Raw genomic sequence first — 16,447 nt, forward strand, 5'->3', positions numbered from 1 at the left:
GCCGGGCCCGGTAAATGCCTCTCAGTCAACGAGATCTGAGCAGATCTGCAACGGAAGGGACTCTGGAGATCACGTCAGACCCACTGAGCGGTCCCGTGGCTGCGACGAGTCAGTGCCCTCAGGGAGCTTAGGGCTTCTCGCCGCTCTCCTTGCGAGGCTCTCAGCGCCGCCGCTGAACTAGGTTAACGCGATTAAAGCTCCACCGAGGACGTGACATCCTCGGCGAGCGAAGGCGCACCCTGCGCTGGGGCTGCGCCTGGAAAGGCAGAGCCGCGAGAAACGGCGAGGGCTGGGTGTGCCTGAAGGGACGTCAAGGGGGAAAGTGGGGGAGGACAGCGCAACATCGCCACCAGGAAAACACACACAGCGCCCGCAGTCCTGGGCCAAGCCGCCGAACGGGCGCTGAGGCTTCACCCCTGGCGCCCCCTCGGCACCGCGCGACGCCTTCCCTCGGCGGCCTGCGCGCTCCCGGCCGAGCAGCGGAGCCGAGGGCCACACCCCGGCTCCCCACGGCCGGGCCGGGCGGGGAGGCACCGGGCAGACCCCGGCCCAGCCCGACCCGCGCGGTGCCGCGCCCCGGCTCGCAGTGCGCCCCGCCGCCGCCTTTGTATTTTTAAACCACGCTGCCGCATCCCGCTCCGCCCAATCAGGAGGCGCGCAGCGGCCGGCGGCCAATGGCGAGCGCCCCCGCGGTTTTTTAAACCGTCCCTCCCGTCCAATCGCTGCCCGGCGCGCCTGGCCCCGCCCCCCCGCCGCTCTCCTCACCCCAACCGGTTCCAGCGAGTATGCGGGCTGCCGACCCCCTCGCGCGCCACCTAACCCGGCAGCCGCTCGGCCGCTGACGTCGGCGGCGCGGCGCGCCAATGGGGAGCGCGGCCGGCCCGAGGGGGCGGGGCCGAAGGCAGTTTGAACCGGCGCGGCGGCCAATGGGCAGCGGCGGGGGGCGGGCCCCGAGAGGCGGCGGGTCAAGTTGCTGTGGCGGGTAGGACTGCGGAAAACAAGAGGCTCTAAGTGCGCCGCCGGGCAGGCAGTCCGCAGCGAGCCGCGCAGCCAGCAGCGCCCCGCAGCCGCCCCGCCCCGCCCAGCCAGGCAAGGCCCGAGCGGCCCCCGCCCGCGGAGCCTCCGTGAGGGCTGCGGGGAAGCAGGGAGGGAGGCGGGGAGGGAGGGCGGGAAGGAGGGACGGGGGCGGGAGGGAGCGGGCTGCTGCGGGCGGGCGGCCGCCGGGCGGGCGGCTGGGGCCGGCTCCGCGGGGAGGGCAGCTGGAGGCGGCGGGGGGGAGCGGGCGGCGGCGTGGGCCCGGCCGCCACGCGGGGAGCCGAGGGCAGGAGGGCGGCTGAGGGGCGGCGGGTGGTGCTGCGCATGCGCGGGCGGTGCGCGGGGCGGCGGGGGCGTGCTTGGGCGGGAAGGCGGCGGCGGCGCGCGAGGGGCGGGGGCGTGGCCTCCGCTGTGACCACGCCCCCATAGGACCACGCCCCCCACCCTGTGGCCACGCCCCTCGCTCATCCGCCTTCCCCCCCTCTCCCCCCGCAGGGACCCGCCGCCGACCTCGCCATGGGCAAAGGCGACCCCAACAAGCCGCGGGGCAAGATGTCCTCGTACGCCTACTTCGTGCAGACGTGCCGCGAGGAGCACAAGAAGAAGCACCCGGACTCGTCCGTCAACTTCGCCGAGTTCTCGCGCAAGTGCTCCGAGCGGTGGAAGGTGAGCGTGGCCCCTGCGGCTGCTGCCCCTCCGGGCTGTAAGGGGCGAGTGGGCGCTGGATCTGAGCCGGGTTCCCTCCCCTCTCGCCCCCGTGTGTCTGCAGACCATGTCCAGCAAGGAAAAAGGGAAGTTCGAGGAAATGGCCAAGGGAGACAAAGCTCGTTATGACAGGGAGATGAAGAACTATGTCCCTCCCAAGGGAGAGAAGAAGGGAAAGAAGAAGGACCCCAACGCTCCGAAGAGACCTCCGTGAGTGGTTCTGTGCCAAAAAAAAAACAAACACACAACCCTATACATTCTAATTGTCTCATACTTGCTTAACCCCAATCGCTGTCTCTCATTTTAGATCTGCATTCTTCCTCTTCTGTTCTGAACACCGTCCAAAAATCAAAAATGAGCATCCTGGCTTGTCTATTGGAGATACGGCAAAGAAGTTAGGTGAAATGTGGTCTGAACAGTCGGCCAAAGATAAACAACCATACGAACAGAAGGCTGCAAAACTAAAGGAGAAATATGAAAAGGTACACTGAAGATAATAGAGTAGTGGCTAAAATTGTATAGGTCACTGTAAATGTAAGACTTCTGTTTTGCACCTAAACCATATATGGTTTGTAGTTCTAAGTGTTTATATGAAACTCTGTCAGGCTTCAGAATGCATGGAAAGGGTGTGGCATGGGAGGTTTCTGGAATGCTTGCAGTGAGCCTGAACATGATTTTTACATATCTAGAGATTTTAGCAATAAGGTGCTTTACTTCCAGAAAAACAGGTCACCTACTTGGGAAAGCACATAGTCATCTTCCCAAGCGCTGTAAGCGTAAAATTCTTAAAACTGCCTGTACAAATCTATGTTCTCTGGCCAAAAGGTGAAAGAATGAAAGTTCCAAGATGGAAATCCCACTTTTCCACATACGCGGCAGTATTAAATTTTTGTAGTAGTGCATGATTGTCCTCAGAGTTACACTACCAGCAACTAACCAGCATCTTTCTTGCAGGATATTGCAGCATATCGTGCCAAGAGCAAGAGTGATGCAGGAAAAAAGGGGCCAGGTAGGCCTGCAGGATCTAAGAAGAAAGCAGAGCCTGAAGAGGAGGAGGAGGAGGAAGAAGATGAAGAAGAAGAGGAGGAAGATGAGGATGAGGAGTAAATGAATGTCCTGCTGTAAAGATTTACGCTCAAAATCCAATATTTTGCTAAGAATGTGAACTCAAGTGCAGCTCATTGTTAGCTTCAGTATAAAAATCTGTACAGAATTGTGTATAGGTAATGTGGTTCTTTGTAGGGAGACCTCTATTTTTAACGTAAGTAGTACGCCAAGGGGCTGCTACAGTTCGGTTTAAAAAAAAAAAAAGAAGAAAAAGTTGTGGAATGTTTCTGCATATTTAATGGTTTTGTTGAAATTCAGTGACTGATAGCCAGGTGTTTCTTTTTTAGCTAAGTAAAATAAAGGAGGTAGCTTAATAGCTGATCTTATATTTTGTAGTATATTGCATTGTATTACTTTTTTTAACAATTTTGTAATAAAATGTTGTACATGACTATTGTTGTATTCTTAATGTTTGAGAGGCTGCCTTTCCCCAGAGTTCTTAAGCCCTGTGCAGGCATTGCAGTGTTCTTGGGCTATCACCCCTGCTGTTACCACAAAATTGACAAAACTCTTAAAAGTCATAGCTCTTTGAAATTCTTTACTCTGAGGGTAGCGAGGCACTGGAACAGGTTGCCCAGAGAATCTGTGGATGTCCCATCCCTGGAAGTGTTGAAGGCTGGGTCGGATGGGGCTTTGAGCAACTTGGTCTGGTAGAAGGGTTTGAAACCACATCCCTTAGTGGTCCCTTCCAACCCTAACCATTCTAGGATTCTATTCTAGGATTCTAAGAACTTGCACAGAATTCAGAATTTTCTTTTGCCTTTTAACCAGGGTTTTCTCTCCCATATATACTACCTTTAGTTGCACTTAAGTTTTTCCTTATGCTAGTATTTGCTTATATCATCTTCAGAGTGAATAATCTAGTTTTAATACTGAACTTGATAGATAATATTTATTCCTGGATTTTTTTTTTCCCCTCAAGCAGTGGTTTCAACATTTGTTCTTGCTTTATTAGCTGATAATAAATCGTGTACTTTCTAGAGCTCAGGTTCAGGGGCCTTTTCTGCTGTCCATGTAGGATAGGAAAGTTGGCTGTAAGAGACGTGGCATATCTTCCCTGATGTCCCCCTACTCTCTCCCTTTCAACCTGGCCCCCATATTGGTGACTTTTCATGCGATGCTTTCAGCTTGCAGAATAGCCTGAGAAAGTCGAACATTTCCACATACCAAAGAGGAAGGAAGTATTTTTAAAGAGCACCTTCTCCTGGTGTGTTACTGTTTGTGATGGTAACAGTAACACCAGTTGCACTGTTTCCACTGTTTCATAGTGTTTTGTTTTGTTTTTATAAATCCAAAACGATATAAAGATTTAAAAATCTAGATTAGATTTAGACATCTGGTGATATTTGCACATGGAAAAATGAAAGATTCCACAACTAACCTCATACCTTCACTTTAATTTGTTGAGATAGGTAAATAACTTACTAGCCTTTGAAAGCCCTGTGCTGAAAGTCATTTAATGCCTAGAGATTAAGTGCTATAAAGGGCATGCTTCCAACCTTTTTCTTTTCTTTTTTTTCTTTCTCTTTTTTTTTTTTTTTTTTAAGTCTCTGTTGCCCATCAAGGTCTGAAATAAATTTGAGAAAAGTCATTTATATACAAGATAAAAAAAGATCTCAGCTGGATCACCATAGTAAATGTCATTTAGTTGTAGGTTAAAGATAATGTAGCATTCACTTTCTATAAGAAGCCAGTTCTGAGAAAACCATTTAGTATATTTGCAAAAGCATGGGAATAAGGCAAATCAAAACTAAAGGCAATTCACAACTATTTTATAACGAAGTAGGGTACTAACCTTTGAAGACCCACAAAACCCCAAGGCTGGTCTGCCCCCTCCCGCCCCCCCCCACCCCCCCGATACTTAAAGTAGCGTCAGAAGGGTTAACTGCTGTTTTGCTTGTTGGACCTACCAGAGGTACTCTGCATTTGCAGGACCAGTATCTCTATTTTATTACCTCAGATTTTGGGAAGCCACGGGTGTAAACTGGAAGTGAGAGGCAGTTGTTTTGTGCACTATCCTCTAATACAGAATTTGCAGTTCAAGAGAACCTTTGTCCTTGTCTCCAAAATTCTTCCATATAGAGACAATTCCCTTTCAGAGTATGTAGGTGAAACTGCACTGGTCTCACTTCCATCATATTCTGCTCAGGTTTTCCTGTAGAAACTTCCCATCATCTCCCCTGAATTTTCAGACTCCCTTCCAGAGTAAAATGGTGACGCTTCAAGAAGTCTTCCTGATTGGGTTTCTATAATCTTTTGCAGTGGAACAGTAACATCAGAGTAAATTGACTAGTTTGATGATTTGAAATGTTTTTTAGTTCTGCTCTAGTGCTTTTAAATTGAACAAAATATAACACTTCAAGTGTCCTAAAAAGCTGTATGGGTTACAGAATTTTAAATACTGTGCCTGAGTAAGAGTGTATCTTGAGGTAATTCAGAATAAAGAGACTCCTAATTTTTTCCTCAGTGAAGACTTTTGGACTCAACTTCATTTAGTATTAATTGGCTAATTTAGCTTCCAACACAATTTCTGCACAAAATTGTGCAGAACTGTGTAACGTTGCCACTCTTGTCCCATATCCCAATAATGCTGTGTGAAGAGCCACCTGCATTACTTTTGCTTATGATCTCATTAACAAATACATGCTGACTGATGGAGATCTTTGTTGCAAAAATAGTCTATTCTGCTGCTTCACCAGCCTAACCCACATCATTACCCAGATCATTTTGTGCACACACATCAGCATGAGCTGCAGCAACCCACAGCAAAGCTCCACATCAGGTTGATCTATCAACTGAGAATGATATAGTGACTAAATACAATTAGCAGTTTTTCAAATAATATTTTGACCTTTTGATAAGAAGGATGTTGAATACAGATTAAAGACAAAAGGAAAAGAGCATGTGGAAATGACTACCTTCAAATTAAGCTTTAAAAAGCACGGTATGTCAGATCAGGAGTTTCAGATAATGCCCACCTGGGAATACTGGAAGAACTAGTAAGTGATCAAAGCATAAAAGGAACAGTCAGAAAAGACAAGGCTGTAGTAGAAAAGCTAAATTAGTTTTTCACATCCGTGTTCAATATGGACAATCTTATGAAATTACTCACCAGAAACTTGTACCTGGAGGTGAACAGGGAGGTCTGTCTCAAATCAAATCTAAAAGGGACACCCAAAAAGGTTGTCAGCATCAGGAAGACTGATAAATTGCATGAGAGGTCCAGCATAAATGCATACCACCCAGTAAAGTAGACCGAGACCACAAAAACCAAGACTGATGTGGATAAAGAGCAGGTGTAAAAGAATTACAAATGTAGGAGAGCAATCTTTTAAAAGTGGAACTTACTTCTAAACCAGTAAAAGGGAAAAAAAAATTGCACCCCAACAGACCAGATGCAGCAATGTATTGCAGGGAAAAATGCCATTGGAACACGTTGAGAAAATACATGATTATTAACTTTCAAACATATCAGAACCAGGAGGCCTACCAAACAGGCCTTTGGGACAACACGTGATCAAGATGCAAAAATCAATGCTCACAGAAGATTCAGGAATTTTTTTTTTTTTTTAATTTTAATTTTTAACCTTGAAGAGGAGCTTCAGAAAGAAGTTCATGACAGAACTTGTAATGGAGGAGGCATGGTGGAGCATCTGCATCAAATCCAGCTATAAAAGGTTTTGAAAAAGAATGACAGGACAGATGGTATTCATCCTAGAGTTCTAAAGAAACCCACGGATGAAATGGCTGAACCATTAACTGTACTTTGTCTTTTTTCACTTAAAACTGTCTAGCACTAGAGTAATGGAAGGTCACAAATATGACACTAATTTTTAGAAAGCATTCCATGGGGATACAGGGCACTTCAGACCAGTCATGTCCATATGGCAAGTTGAGAAACTCTCACAGTACAGATGAGAATTTCTGGACAAATGGCTAAATAAGACATGAGAGGAAGTCCTGTCACATAGACTTTGAAAAAAATCAATGAATGTGAAGATAGGGAGATCAGGTAGATTTCTGAAATTCCTGACAGACTCCTCATAAAGAAAGCAAGCCGTCATTGAAGGTCTCATGTTATTGAGTGATGGGATAAAAAATACAGGAACAAGATAGAAATTAATTACCTGTTTCACCAGTTGAGAAGAATCACCTATGAAAACCCATAGGTTATTTTTGGAGCTCAGGTTAAGGGCTAGTGACGACTATTCGATATATATAAATATATATATACGTGTGTGTGTGTGTGTGAATGACTTGCAGAAAAGAGGTGAATGGTGCTGCAACAAAGATGAGAGCTAACAGTGAAGAACTGCAAATGTAGACTGCATCTTGAAGTGAGAGCATAATAAAAATAGCAGGTGAAACACGCTGTTTATACAAAATACATTGCATGTTAATATATTTTCTCCCAACACAAGCAAAAGGAAAAAAGGAGGACTAGTGTTTATGTCTTTGGTGATGAGGATGGACAATACACTACATTACATGCTAGTCAGGAGGAGACGCTGGAACTGTAATAGATAATTCTGTGAAGATATAAGAGATGTTTGTTAGAAAAGTATATAGCAAGTCAGGCATTATTAGGTAAAGTAATTCAAAAAGTAACTTAAAAAAAAAAAAGAAAAAACAAGAACTACTTATGAATACTTTGCCTTATTCCTAAAGAAATATAAGGTTTAATAGGTGATTTATTTATTTATTGTGTTTTCAAAAGGAAAACCCTGATCAGAACAGCTACAAACCCAGGAGCTAAACGCAGTGTATACAGGCTTTAGAACTTAATCAAGAATTACAGCAACAACAACAAAACTGCAAATCGACTTGGACAAAAAATAAAAAAGCATGGAACAGAAGTTTTATCTTTGATTCACTAATGATCTGTCAAACTGTTTCATAACTGTGTATGATAAGTACCTTGTATGTAACACTAGTATATACTCAGCTGCTTACTGCTCAGCAATGGATTATTTGCTGTGGTGGTGACTGTCACTAAACCTGCTTCACTTGTATTACCATCCCAGGCATATATTTATCTTTGTTTTCTCATTTTGGTTTGTATTTCTTTCCACATCTTGAAGTACATAAACGTTTTGCCCACAATCCCTGCATTTCTGGAATTGCTGGGCCTCTCATCTGAGCTCCATCACAGCCTGGTCTGCTTTTCCATGATTCCTTTTGAATCCAGTGTCAAGAATCCAGTAACAGAGCCCAGATGTAGAGCTCATTGCTACATTCTCCAACACACACAGCCCTTGTGGGACTCATAAGCCTTCCAACTGTGGGATGTGCATGACATTTAAACCTACCCAGTAAAAAAGTTGATTGTCTATACCAATTTTTCTTCATCAGTGCAATCAAGAGCTGTCAAAGGCCAGCAGCAATTAGTGAGTGAACCTGTAGGTAGCTCCAACTAGATATCATGAGATCAACTAGCCTTAGCCTCACTATTGGAGACACTTTTGGATTTTCAGGACTGAATACAGTGTCAGCCACCAGAAAAATGTTTAGCTTGCAATCTGGTGCTACATCTACAAGCTCTACGGCTATTCTCAAAGTTTCTTGACCCAAACTTCTATTCGTAAAGTTGTGCACGTAAATCATCTCTTCAGCAGAGCCGAACGGATGTTTGAATGGACAAGCTTTAACAGCAGGGTCAGGTAGCTTCCAGTAGAAAAGACCACATTCTTCTAAAAAGGTCTTTTGAAAAATGTGTTGTGATGACATTATTGTCAGTGCTGCCACCTTGAAGCCCGCTCCTGGCTAGCTGAACCCAGCACTGACCTAGCACTAAATCCTCCTTTGGGAATTAAGACCATTAACAAGCCTTCATAATTCTTCTGTATCTCACTGATTTGTCTCGGCAGGGGAACAAGCTGCAGAGCCAGTGTGTCCCTTTAGAAACCTTCATGCTTTTTGCATAATCAGATGTGATAGATGACCAAAGTCTGCCGAGATTCAAAAACTGGTCAGACAAATTCTGGAATACTAAATAGAAAAACACTGTTCCTAGCTCAGACAGCCCTTGAACTGTAAATTGCCAGAAGTAGGGAGAGTGTTACAGAAGTATCCTCACCCTGTCTTTTCGCTCTGCCCTGTGCTGCTTGACCACAGTGAGGCTTACTGAGGGAAGCAAGACCACTGTGCTAACTAGACTTTTTGTCTGATCTCGTACGTGCTTTTAAATTTCTTATGTTAAGCTCAGTTCATGTCCTAAGTCAGAATATTCTTTGCTTTTGTCCAACAGAGACAAGGGATCCTGATATTTCAGAAGCATGGACCACAAACATCATACGGAAGGTAACGGGACACTGTAACAGGCAAACAAACAAACAAAAACAGAACAAAACAAAACAAAAAAACACCAAACAACAGCAACAAAAACACCAGAAGGGGCAGCTCCAGTCTCCAAGTGGGAATGGCTCAGTACAATGTTACTTTATCCCTGATAACTTCAATACCACTAGCAACCAGTTACCACTCTGTATCTTGGGGTTACACAGCTGTTTTCCTCCTCTACCACCTTACCTTAGTTCCCAGGCCGCAGGACAGACAACTTTCCCTTCTGTCATCACTCCTGGCCTCCAGAGATCCCTCAGCAGCTTCAGGACAGTCAGGACTTCAGGGCATTCTTCAGTACAATGGAAAGTATGACTGGAAGCACTTCCACAACTAGGTGTACTTTTTGTTCTGATCATCTCTTCCCAAATATCTCTTCTTATGAATCCCCAGGAATCCAGCAAAGGCCTCTACCTTCATTCATTGCTACTTTCATTCATTGTCTATGCTGCCTCAGAAATGAAAATAGGAAAATTGTAATTGCAGTTCTCTATCAGACAACCATGCTGGCCTTAGGGAAGCTGTCCTACAGGCTCAATCTAGCAAGGCCTCCACTGCCAGGCATGACTCGGTTTCTCCCAGGTGTACCACAGAAGGACACCGTGCTTCCCCAGGGGGCTTTGGGAAAGGGATCCCTGCCTGTGTGGGAACACTGCTTGCAGGGGGCATGTTTTCACCCAACACATGCCACCACCACCAGCTCTTTCAAGGAATTCAGAGTCTCCCTCCACGTGATCATTCAGAACAGCCACAGAACAATGCAATATTGTGAAAAACCTACAGCTTGTGTATATTGCTTCGTCCCCCTGCCCCTTGCCCCCTTTTACCTGGACCTTTGATTCTACTTTAGAAATCATTCTCAGCATTCTCAGGTTCATTTTCTGAGGGCATGGTAAATCTACCTAATTCGATCAGTGCAGGAGGTACAAAAATCCAAATGTGTCCATGTGGCAACTCACAGTGGGAGTAATTTTTGACTTTGCTGGATAAAAAACTGAGCTCCCTCAGATATGACAAAAAGTACCTAGATTAAAAAAAAAAAAAAAAAAAAAAGGGAAAATAAAACACTTTTAATATTTTAAAGTTTGTAACATAGAAGTTGTCCGGTTTTAGAGATATGGAGTTCCTATAAAGATAATAATCCATTTTTACTCTACAAAAGTATAGTAAACCCAAAATTCAAATATTTTATTTACTTCACCTAAAAAACAAGCAACCCATAAGATATACATGTTTCCCAGATTTCTCCCTAATAAATTTTTTAAAGATTTATACAATTTCTACAGAAACATACAGTGTATCAAAATCTGCATAAATCAAATTTATAAAATATGTAGAAATGCATAGTGATATTATCATCAACTTACAAAGCAAGAATATGGGAATTATTTTTTCCAAGCAGGCTATAGTACGAAAAAGTCATTACAGCAACAGCTTCTTATGATCTCATGTTTTGCAAGGTTTCAGTCTCACATACAGAGATTCATGTTCACACACAGCATCAGCTTTTAATGAATTGCACAAAATACCCATTTAAAATGCACACCCGCACAATTTATGTGCCACCATTCTTTCTCTTATGCATAGTAATATGATTAAATTAATCTACCCAACACATAAAAATGGAGTAAGTTTTCATACACACAAGGAACAAGTACCAACACACACCCTTATTTTCCTTATTCCAGTTTCTCCCTCCTTTATTTTCTATTTTTCATACCTCTGAAAGTATAGGTGAGAAGTTTAAAGAAACTAGGAAAGATCCCAAACTAATATATCAGTGCAGACAGCCCTATAAAGATCAAACTCTGTCACCAAATATGATACATAACCCTTGTTAACATCAATGGAAGCTGCATGCAATGCTATTCTAGATTTCAGGGAAGTATTTAGTCATATTTAATAGTGTGACATGTTATAGACATAACTCTTATTAAGTCAGTACACTGATGTCAACGCTTAACAGTCACGAAATCTTGAATAAGGAAGTGAGGATAAGTCATTTCTCCTTCACCTGTCTGTTCACTCTGAGTAAATATTTATACTCCCAAGGGAGCTCTCACAAACTCCTCTTCGGAACATTTTCAGAAACTTCTTCATGTTCTGTTCTGTACATTATAGCACCAAGCGGTTGTATTTTGTGTTCATAATCCCTCAGGAAAAGTTTCCAATAAAAATATACGGAAAAAATTAACACAAATAAATGTGGTTTCAGGATTTCCATTTCTCTTTTCAAATCTAAGACTGGGCTCCAAACTAGCTGACAGATGTCCTTTCAGAGAAGTAAGCAAATGTGTTAGCAAGCTGGATTTTTTTTTCCTGATTGAAAGTTTTAGTTCATCTCTAAGTGATTTCCATTTAAAACAATAATATAAATGAAGCATTATTTTATTTTATTTTTTTACATAATCATGCAGTTTTACTTTATTTCACTTTTTAAAAAAAAATATTGTTTTTATGTAAGGCATGGTTTAAACAAGCAGGTGAGTGCTTATAAATTTGTAATTGGAATTGAGAGGGTGCTTACTTCCATCAGCATGTACCACACTGGTGCTAAACTCGACACTAAGCTCTTCCTTGCCCCACACAAAGCATCTGCTTGCTTCAGCACTGCCAAGCACAGCAGATGCAGGGAGTAGAACATGGGGCAGTGACCCAGCATAATATTTTCAGAGCATCCCCAGCAAAGGGACACATCAGAGAGCCTGCAGCACGTCTGTGTGCAGCCTCTGCTCCCGCCCACCAACAAGCGGCCGAACTAGTGACAGAAATTGTCTTCAGCAACACAATAATTACATGGGGTGGTACAGTTGATCCCTACCCGTGGTGACAGCTCAGAAAAATCCATTGTATAATTTCTGACAAATGCTTTTTCTTGTGAAAGAGAGAAATGAAAGAGGCACTAAATATGTTGAAATTCACCTTCCAAAAAAGCAGCATGATTGTGAGAGAAGGCCACCCTGGCTAATAACCTGTGGCAGTGCTTAGTAAGATGTAAAATTAAATAAAAATATACAACAGGTTGATAATCACCAAGTTCTACGAAAATCTGGTTACTCCAACCTTTTCAAGTGTGTGTAAAAAAACTGCCTTCAGACCCCTGAGTGTAATCCCAAAGAAGACAACGCTTTTAGCTATGTTCCTATGAAACATAGCTAACAGCACATTAATTTACCAACATCTTAAAACAAAAAGATGTAAACATCTACAGAGTTTAAGGTAAAGCAGTTTTGTAAACATTAACTGCGGATGATAATGTTATTGTAATAATCACAGTTCGTCTATGTCCTTCATCCAAATCAGGAGGCTCGCAGCTGTACAAAGTTAATAATTGCAGCAGTTTTCAGGCTATTTTCAGTCCTGTACAAATTAACGTGTCAGTAGGTAGGTTTTGTTTGTCTACACACTAAGAATGTTGTTCATTTCCCACTTTTGTGTTGCTTTACTGGAGTCACACTCTGAAATGAAAACTTGATGTAGGACTTCTGAACGATCCAAGCACTTCCCTGATGGAATATGAGTAAATCTGTGCAGATTCTGGAAAACAAAACCATCAGGAACATGTTTTTTTGTTTGTCTTAAAACATTTTCTTTACAATTGTAATATAGCTATTTGCTGTTACAAAAACAGGTTTCAGGGGCCCTGAAAAAGGTCAGTTCTATACTCATCCTCCATCTTTGTTAAAACTAGATTTTTACACCTTTTATATTATAAAATGTTGATGCATGTAAGTTAGCTTGAAATGCTTTGCATTTCTCTTTGTAAGCAAACTGTTAAGAATATAAGCAAAACCGTATCTAAAATGCTTCTAGCACTTTCATCCATCCTGTAACCAAAACAGAAGATTAACTCTAGAGGATGGCTTTACAAGAACTGACTTCGCTGGGCAGATCTTCCTTTAGTTAGCCCTCACATACAGCAAATGCACAACAGCAACATTAACTCCACTGGGGTAAAAAGCCATAACTTCGCTGCCTGTTTGACTAGTAGAAGGAAGAAAAGAGGGTATGAGAGCAAGCCTGGCCGCCAGAGCAACAGGAGACTGCCTAAGAAACTGCAGACCTATTGTGTGGAGCACAGTCAGGCTGAGACTCGCACATTTGGCTCCTTCCACATCCCCTTGCTGCAGCGCCTGGATCTCACGCATTTGCAAAGCAGCCCTATGGCTTCTCTCTTGCTTGCTGACCCTGCGCACCAGAGGCAGCCCTGCCTCACTGACAAGCTGCATCCAAACGACGGAGTAGCAGAAAAACCTGCAGCACCATGGCTGAGGCTTCACAGCCCTGTCCCCTGCTCCCATGGCCGCGGAAAGACACACTCTCTCCGGCACTCGGTCACCAAAAAGCCCTCCTGCTCCATACTGCAGAAGCACAGACGTTATGCTCACCAAACTGCACACAAATGTTCATTCCAGAAACAACCAACCAACCAGATAACATCTCCTGGCAGCTTTCATTTGCACCAGGCCACAACATTTTTCAGCAGTTCATAAGCATTTCATTCCTTACACCCTCCTCATTAAGAGAAACGGTCATACCCTCTGTACTGCTCAGCAAAGGGTGCCAGATTTCTAATATCTGCTTGGTTACACACCCTTGGTGGTCCTTTCGCTCTCACCCCCCACCTCTTTTTTTTTTTTTCTCTTTTTTTTCTGGAAGCCAGTCAGTTTTTTGTTCTACAGCCCAGACTGTGCCTACTGGGCTTCCTTATAACTTGTGGTAATAAGCAAACAATTACACAACTTGGTACCACTGTGGAGGAAATGGATCTTCTCGCATAAAAGAAATGCTTACAGAAGAGCCAAGTAACATGCTGGGGCACACTAGAATGGCTGGAGAGTTAGCAAGTGCTATATATTTTTCTAATGCTACAGCAGAAGTCAGCAGGCACTGAAACACTACTTGTTGATTTTTAAATTTCAGATGTAAAGAATTTTGTCTAAATGCCACAAGGTAACTGAGTGGAAACAGTGTTAGGTTGCTTGAGATTTCACAGCTCTATGCAAGTATCAGAAACAGTGTGGTGGCTTAAAGGATAACAGACAGATTTCACTGCAATCAATAGTATCTACATCTTTCAGACAAACACAATCCAGATAACCAGCTAATGAAACATGCAATATGCTAGAAAGATTGAAGAAAAAAAAAAAATCAAGGCATGAGATTTTCTTAGACACAGAACCAAGTTATGTGTAGCCATATCCAAGGATAACGTCACCCTTGGACTATTCATTCTCATTTTTTTTTTTTTTTAAGAGAAACAGAAATATAACCTTTAAGACTTTTTAAAAAATAACACTTTCAAAACTAGAATTAATGGCGGACTTGCAGATGTACTTACTAAATAGGCTGTAACAGCCCTCTCATGTATATCAGCCAACATTCCAAGTCTTTATTAAAAATGCATAGATTTTGCAATAGCTTTATAACGGTGCCACACCCTTAATTCACAACAGAGCATGTTCTTAGGGAATGGTTAATGAACAGGAAAAAGAAATACTGAAGAAAGCAAAGACAATGCAGAAAGAAAAACTATGTTTACCTATTCCAACATAGCCTTCTGTCTTTAAACACTTCAATTTAGCCTTCCCAAAATTAGATGTATTGTTCTTAGCTGCTAAATGCACCTTAGCACTTAAGTCATCTTCTCACAACACCCAATAAAGAAGCTTTCTTGACAGAAAGCACACAAGCAGAGAGGGTGGTGTCATAAAGAGCTTTTAGAAACACTATCACTGGTAGTAGACATCCTCTTTGCTTCCTCTGAGACAAGTGCTAACTCCTAACATACCTGTGGCAGAACATGTCCCCTCAGGAGATTTTATTTAAAGATTTTGCTACAGAAGTCAGCGACTGGAAGTGCTAGCAAAACCCCTAGGGAGAAGTCTTCCCAGCAAGCATGGATTTCTGAGAATGTGCGACTGACAATTGACTTTATGTGGTTCAGTTAATCTTGTCATAGATCTCTATTTTCCAATACATGTAGAATAATAATAAAAAGGTGTAACAAAACAAGATGAGAATTATAATTTCTATTTTCCATATATATCTGTTGCATACCTTGAAGTATTGCCAATCCTTGTATTCATTCAGATTACAGTGTGTAATCATAATTTTGGATCCATCCGGTCCTTTAGTTAAGCACTGATCATACTGCATGAGTTGGTTCGCTTCATTGATTCGGAAAAGCTAGCAGAAAAAAAGATGCCACCTTTTTAACAGCTGAATTGAAATAACAGTTTAGAAAGTGAAATACCAATGAAATACCATCACTAAAAATATTCTCTGGTATTATTACACCTACCTTCATTTTACATGACGTAACACATTTTTACTATTTGGACACTATTTTTTGATCACTTTCCTGAGAAAGGCTAAGAAACTTACCTAGCAAGAGAAAAATGATAAAAATAAAGGGACACCTATTTGGGAGATTTCCGAAAGTGTTTGTTAAAATTCTTTGTATGATGTGATGTTTAAGTGACCCGTTATCTTTCTAAAGGTTTGGTAGCAAGTCCTTGGTCTTGGACAGTAATTTCAGGTGAAGGCAGTAACATTTTGGTATTTTAGCCATGGAGGAAATCAAACTAATGCATACAAAAGATTGTCTTAGTTACTTCTTATGAAATAATTACTAAAGGTTTTTGGAGGTAACATATACAGAAAAAGTAGTTTAGGGAACTTTTGCATTAAATATCAAAGTAAAAGATAAATTTCCAAGACCTATTAAGAATTAACCGTGATTTTTTTGAAGAATCTTCCTGCATGTGATTTCAGGACTGCAGTGACACAACTTGCCTGTTTCAAGTCTACATCAGTACAAACAGGGGTTTTAAATGCTGCAAAGTGATCCAACTGAAAAGGGAGATGCAAATACAGAACAGCATGTTTGCCTGGTAGTTTGCATAGGTTTGTGAAGACGCAGGTCAAACATAATAGTAGCTTGGATTGCAATCATCTATTAGTAATTATGTTCTGACACTTAATTTGTAAATGAAGCAGACAAATTTATATTCAATATTGTGTCTCCTGTGGTGGAAGGTGAGTTATTGCACAGAAGTATTTTATGCTTCCATTAGAGCAAAACAAATTTGTGAAATCACTGAGCTAGAGTAAGGGGGGGCTGTTTCCTGAAGGATTAATTATTAAGGGAGGATAAACGATGAATCAGCAGTGATGCTACCAGCTGCAGATGTTCTATAATGCAGTGATAAGGTTGCTTTAAAGCACAGTTCTCGCTTCCACATATACCTGCTTCTGT

General features: G+C 42.5%; 2 protein-coding genes across 5 annotated transcripts in view; one reads left to right on the forward strand and one right to left on the reverse strand.

The window, feature by feature from the left end:
- The first annotated feature begins 966 nt into the window (after window positions 1-966).
- Window positions 967-3,253, forward strand: HMGB2 (high mobility group box 2). 2 transcript variants are annotated; one of them, XM_082758773.1, is made up of 5 exons: window positions 967-1,089; window positions 1,531-1,701; window positions 1,805-1,950; window positions 2,048-2,222; window positions 2,695-3,253. In XM_082758773.1, the coding sequence occupies exons 2-5, from the start codon at window positions 1,552-1,554 to the stop codon at window positions 2,845-2,847; spliced, it is 624 nt and encodes a 207-aa protein (XP_082614899.1). In that variant the 5' UTR covers window positions 967-1,089; window positions 1,531-1,551; the 3' UTR covers window positions 2,848-3,253. The 2 variants fall into 2 exon arrangements, with proteins under 2 accessions (XP_082614899.1, XP_082614900.1); XM_082758774.1 differs by having other exon boundaries at window positions 990-1,124.
- A 7,097-nt stretch (window positions 3,254-10,350) lies between these two features.
- Window positions 10,351-16,447, reverse strand: part of GALNT7 (polypeptide N-acetylgalactosaminyltransferase 7) — a gene marked incomplete at its 5' end in the record, with an annotated part of 70,756 nt that continues 64,659 nt past the window's right edge. For all 3 annotated transcript variants that reach the window (XM_082758499.1, XM_082758500.1, XM_082758501.1), the window contains 2 exons: window positions 10,351-12,723; window positions 15,247-15,375. In XM_082758499.1, coding sequence (XP_082614625.1) covers window positions 12,586-12,723; window positions 15,247-15,375 — 267 coding nt within the window. In that variant the 3' untranslated portion in view covers window positions 10,351-12,585. The remainder of the gene's footprint in view (window positions 12,724-15,246; window positions 15,376-16,447) is intronic.

Source organism: Aythya marila (genome assembly GCF_965140915.1).
Source record: "Aythya marila genome assembly, chromosome: 4".
NCBI classification, from domain to species: Eukaryota; Metazoa; Chordata; class Aves; order Anseriformes; family Anatidae; genus Aythya; species Aythya marila.

Bases quoted from the DNA above. Each gene is read 5' to 3' on its own strand.
- HMGB2 (XM_082758773.1), top strand. From the start codon at position 1,552: ATGGGCAAAGGCGACCCCAACAAGCCGCGGGGCAAGATGTCCTCGTAC. The intron at 1,702-1,804 runs GTGAGCGTGGCC...GTGTGTCTGCAG, and splicing joins AGTGCTCCGAGCGGTGGAAG to ACCATGTCCAGCAAGGAAAA. The intron at 1,951-2,047 runs GTGAGTGGTTCT...CTCTCATTTTAG, and splicing joins AACGCTCCGAAGAGACCTCC to ATCTGCATTCTTCCTCTTCT.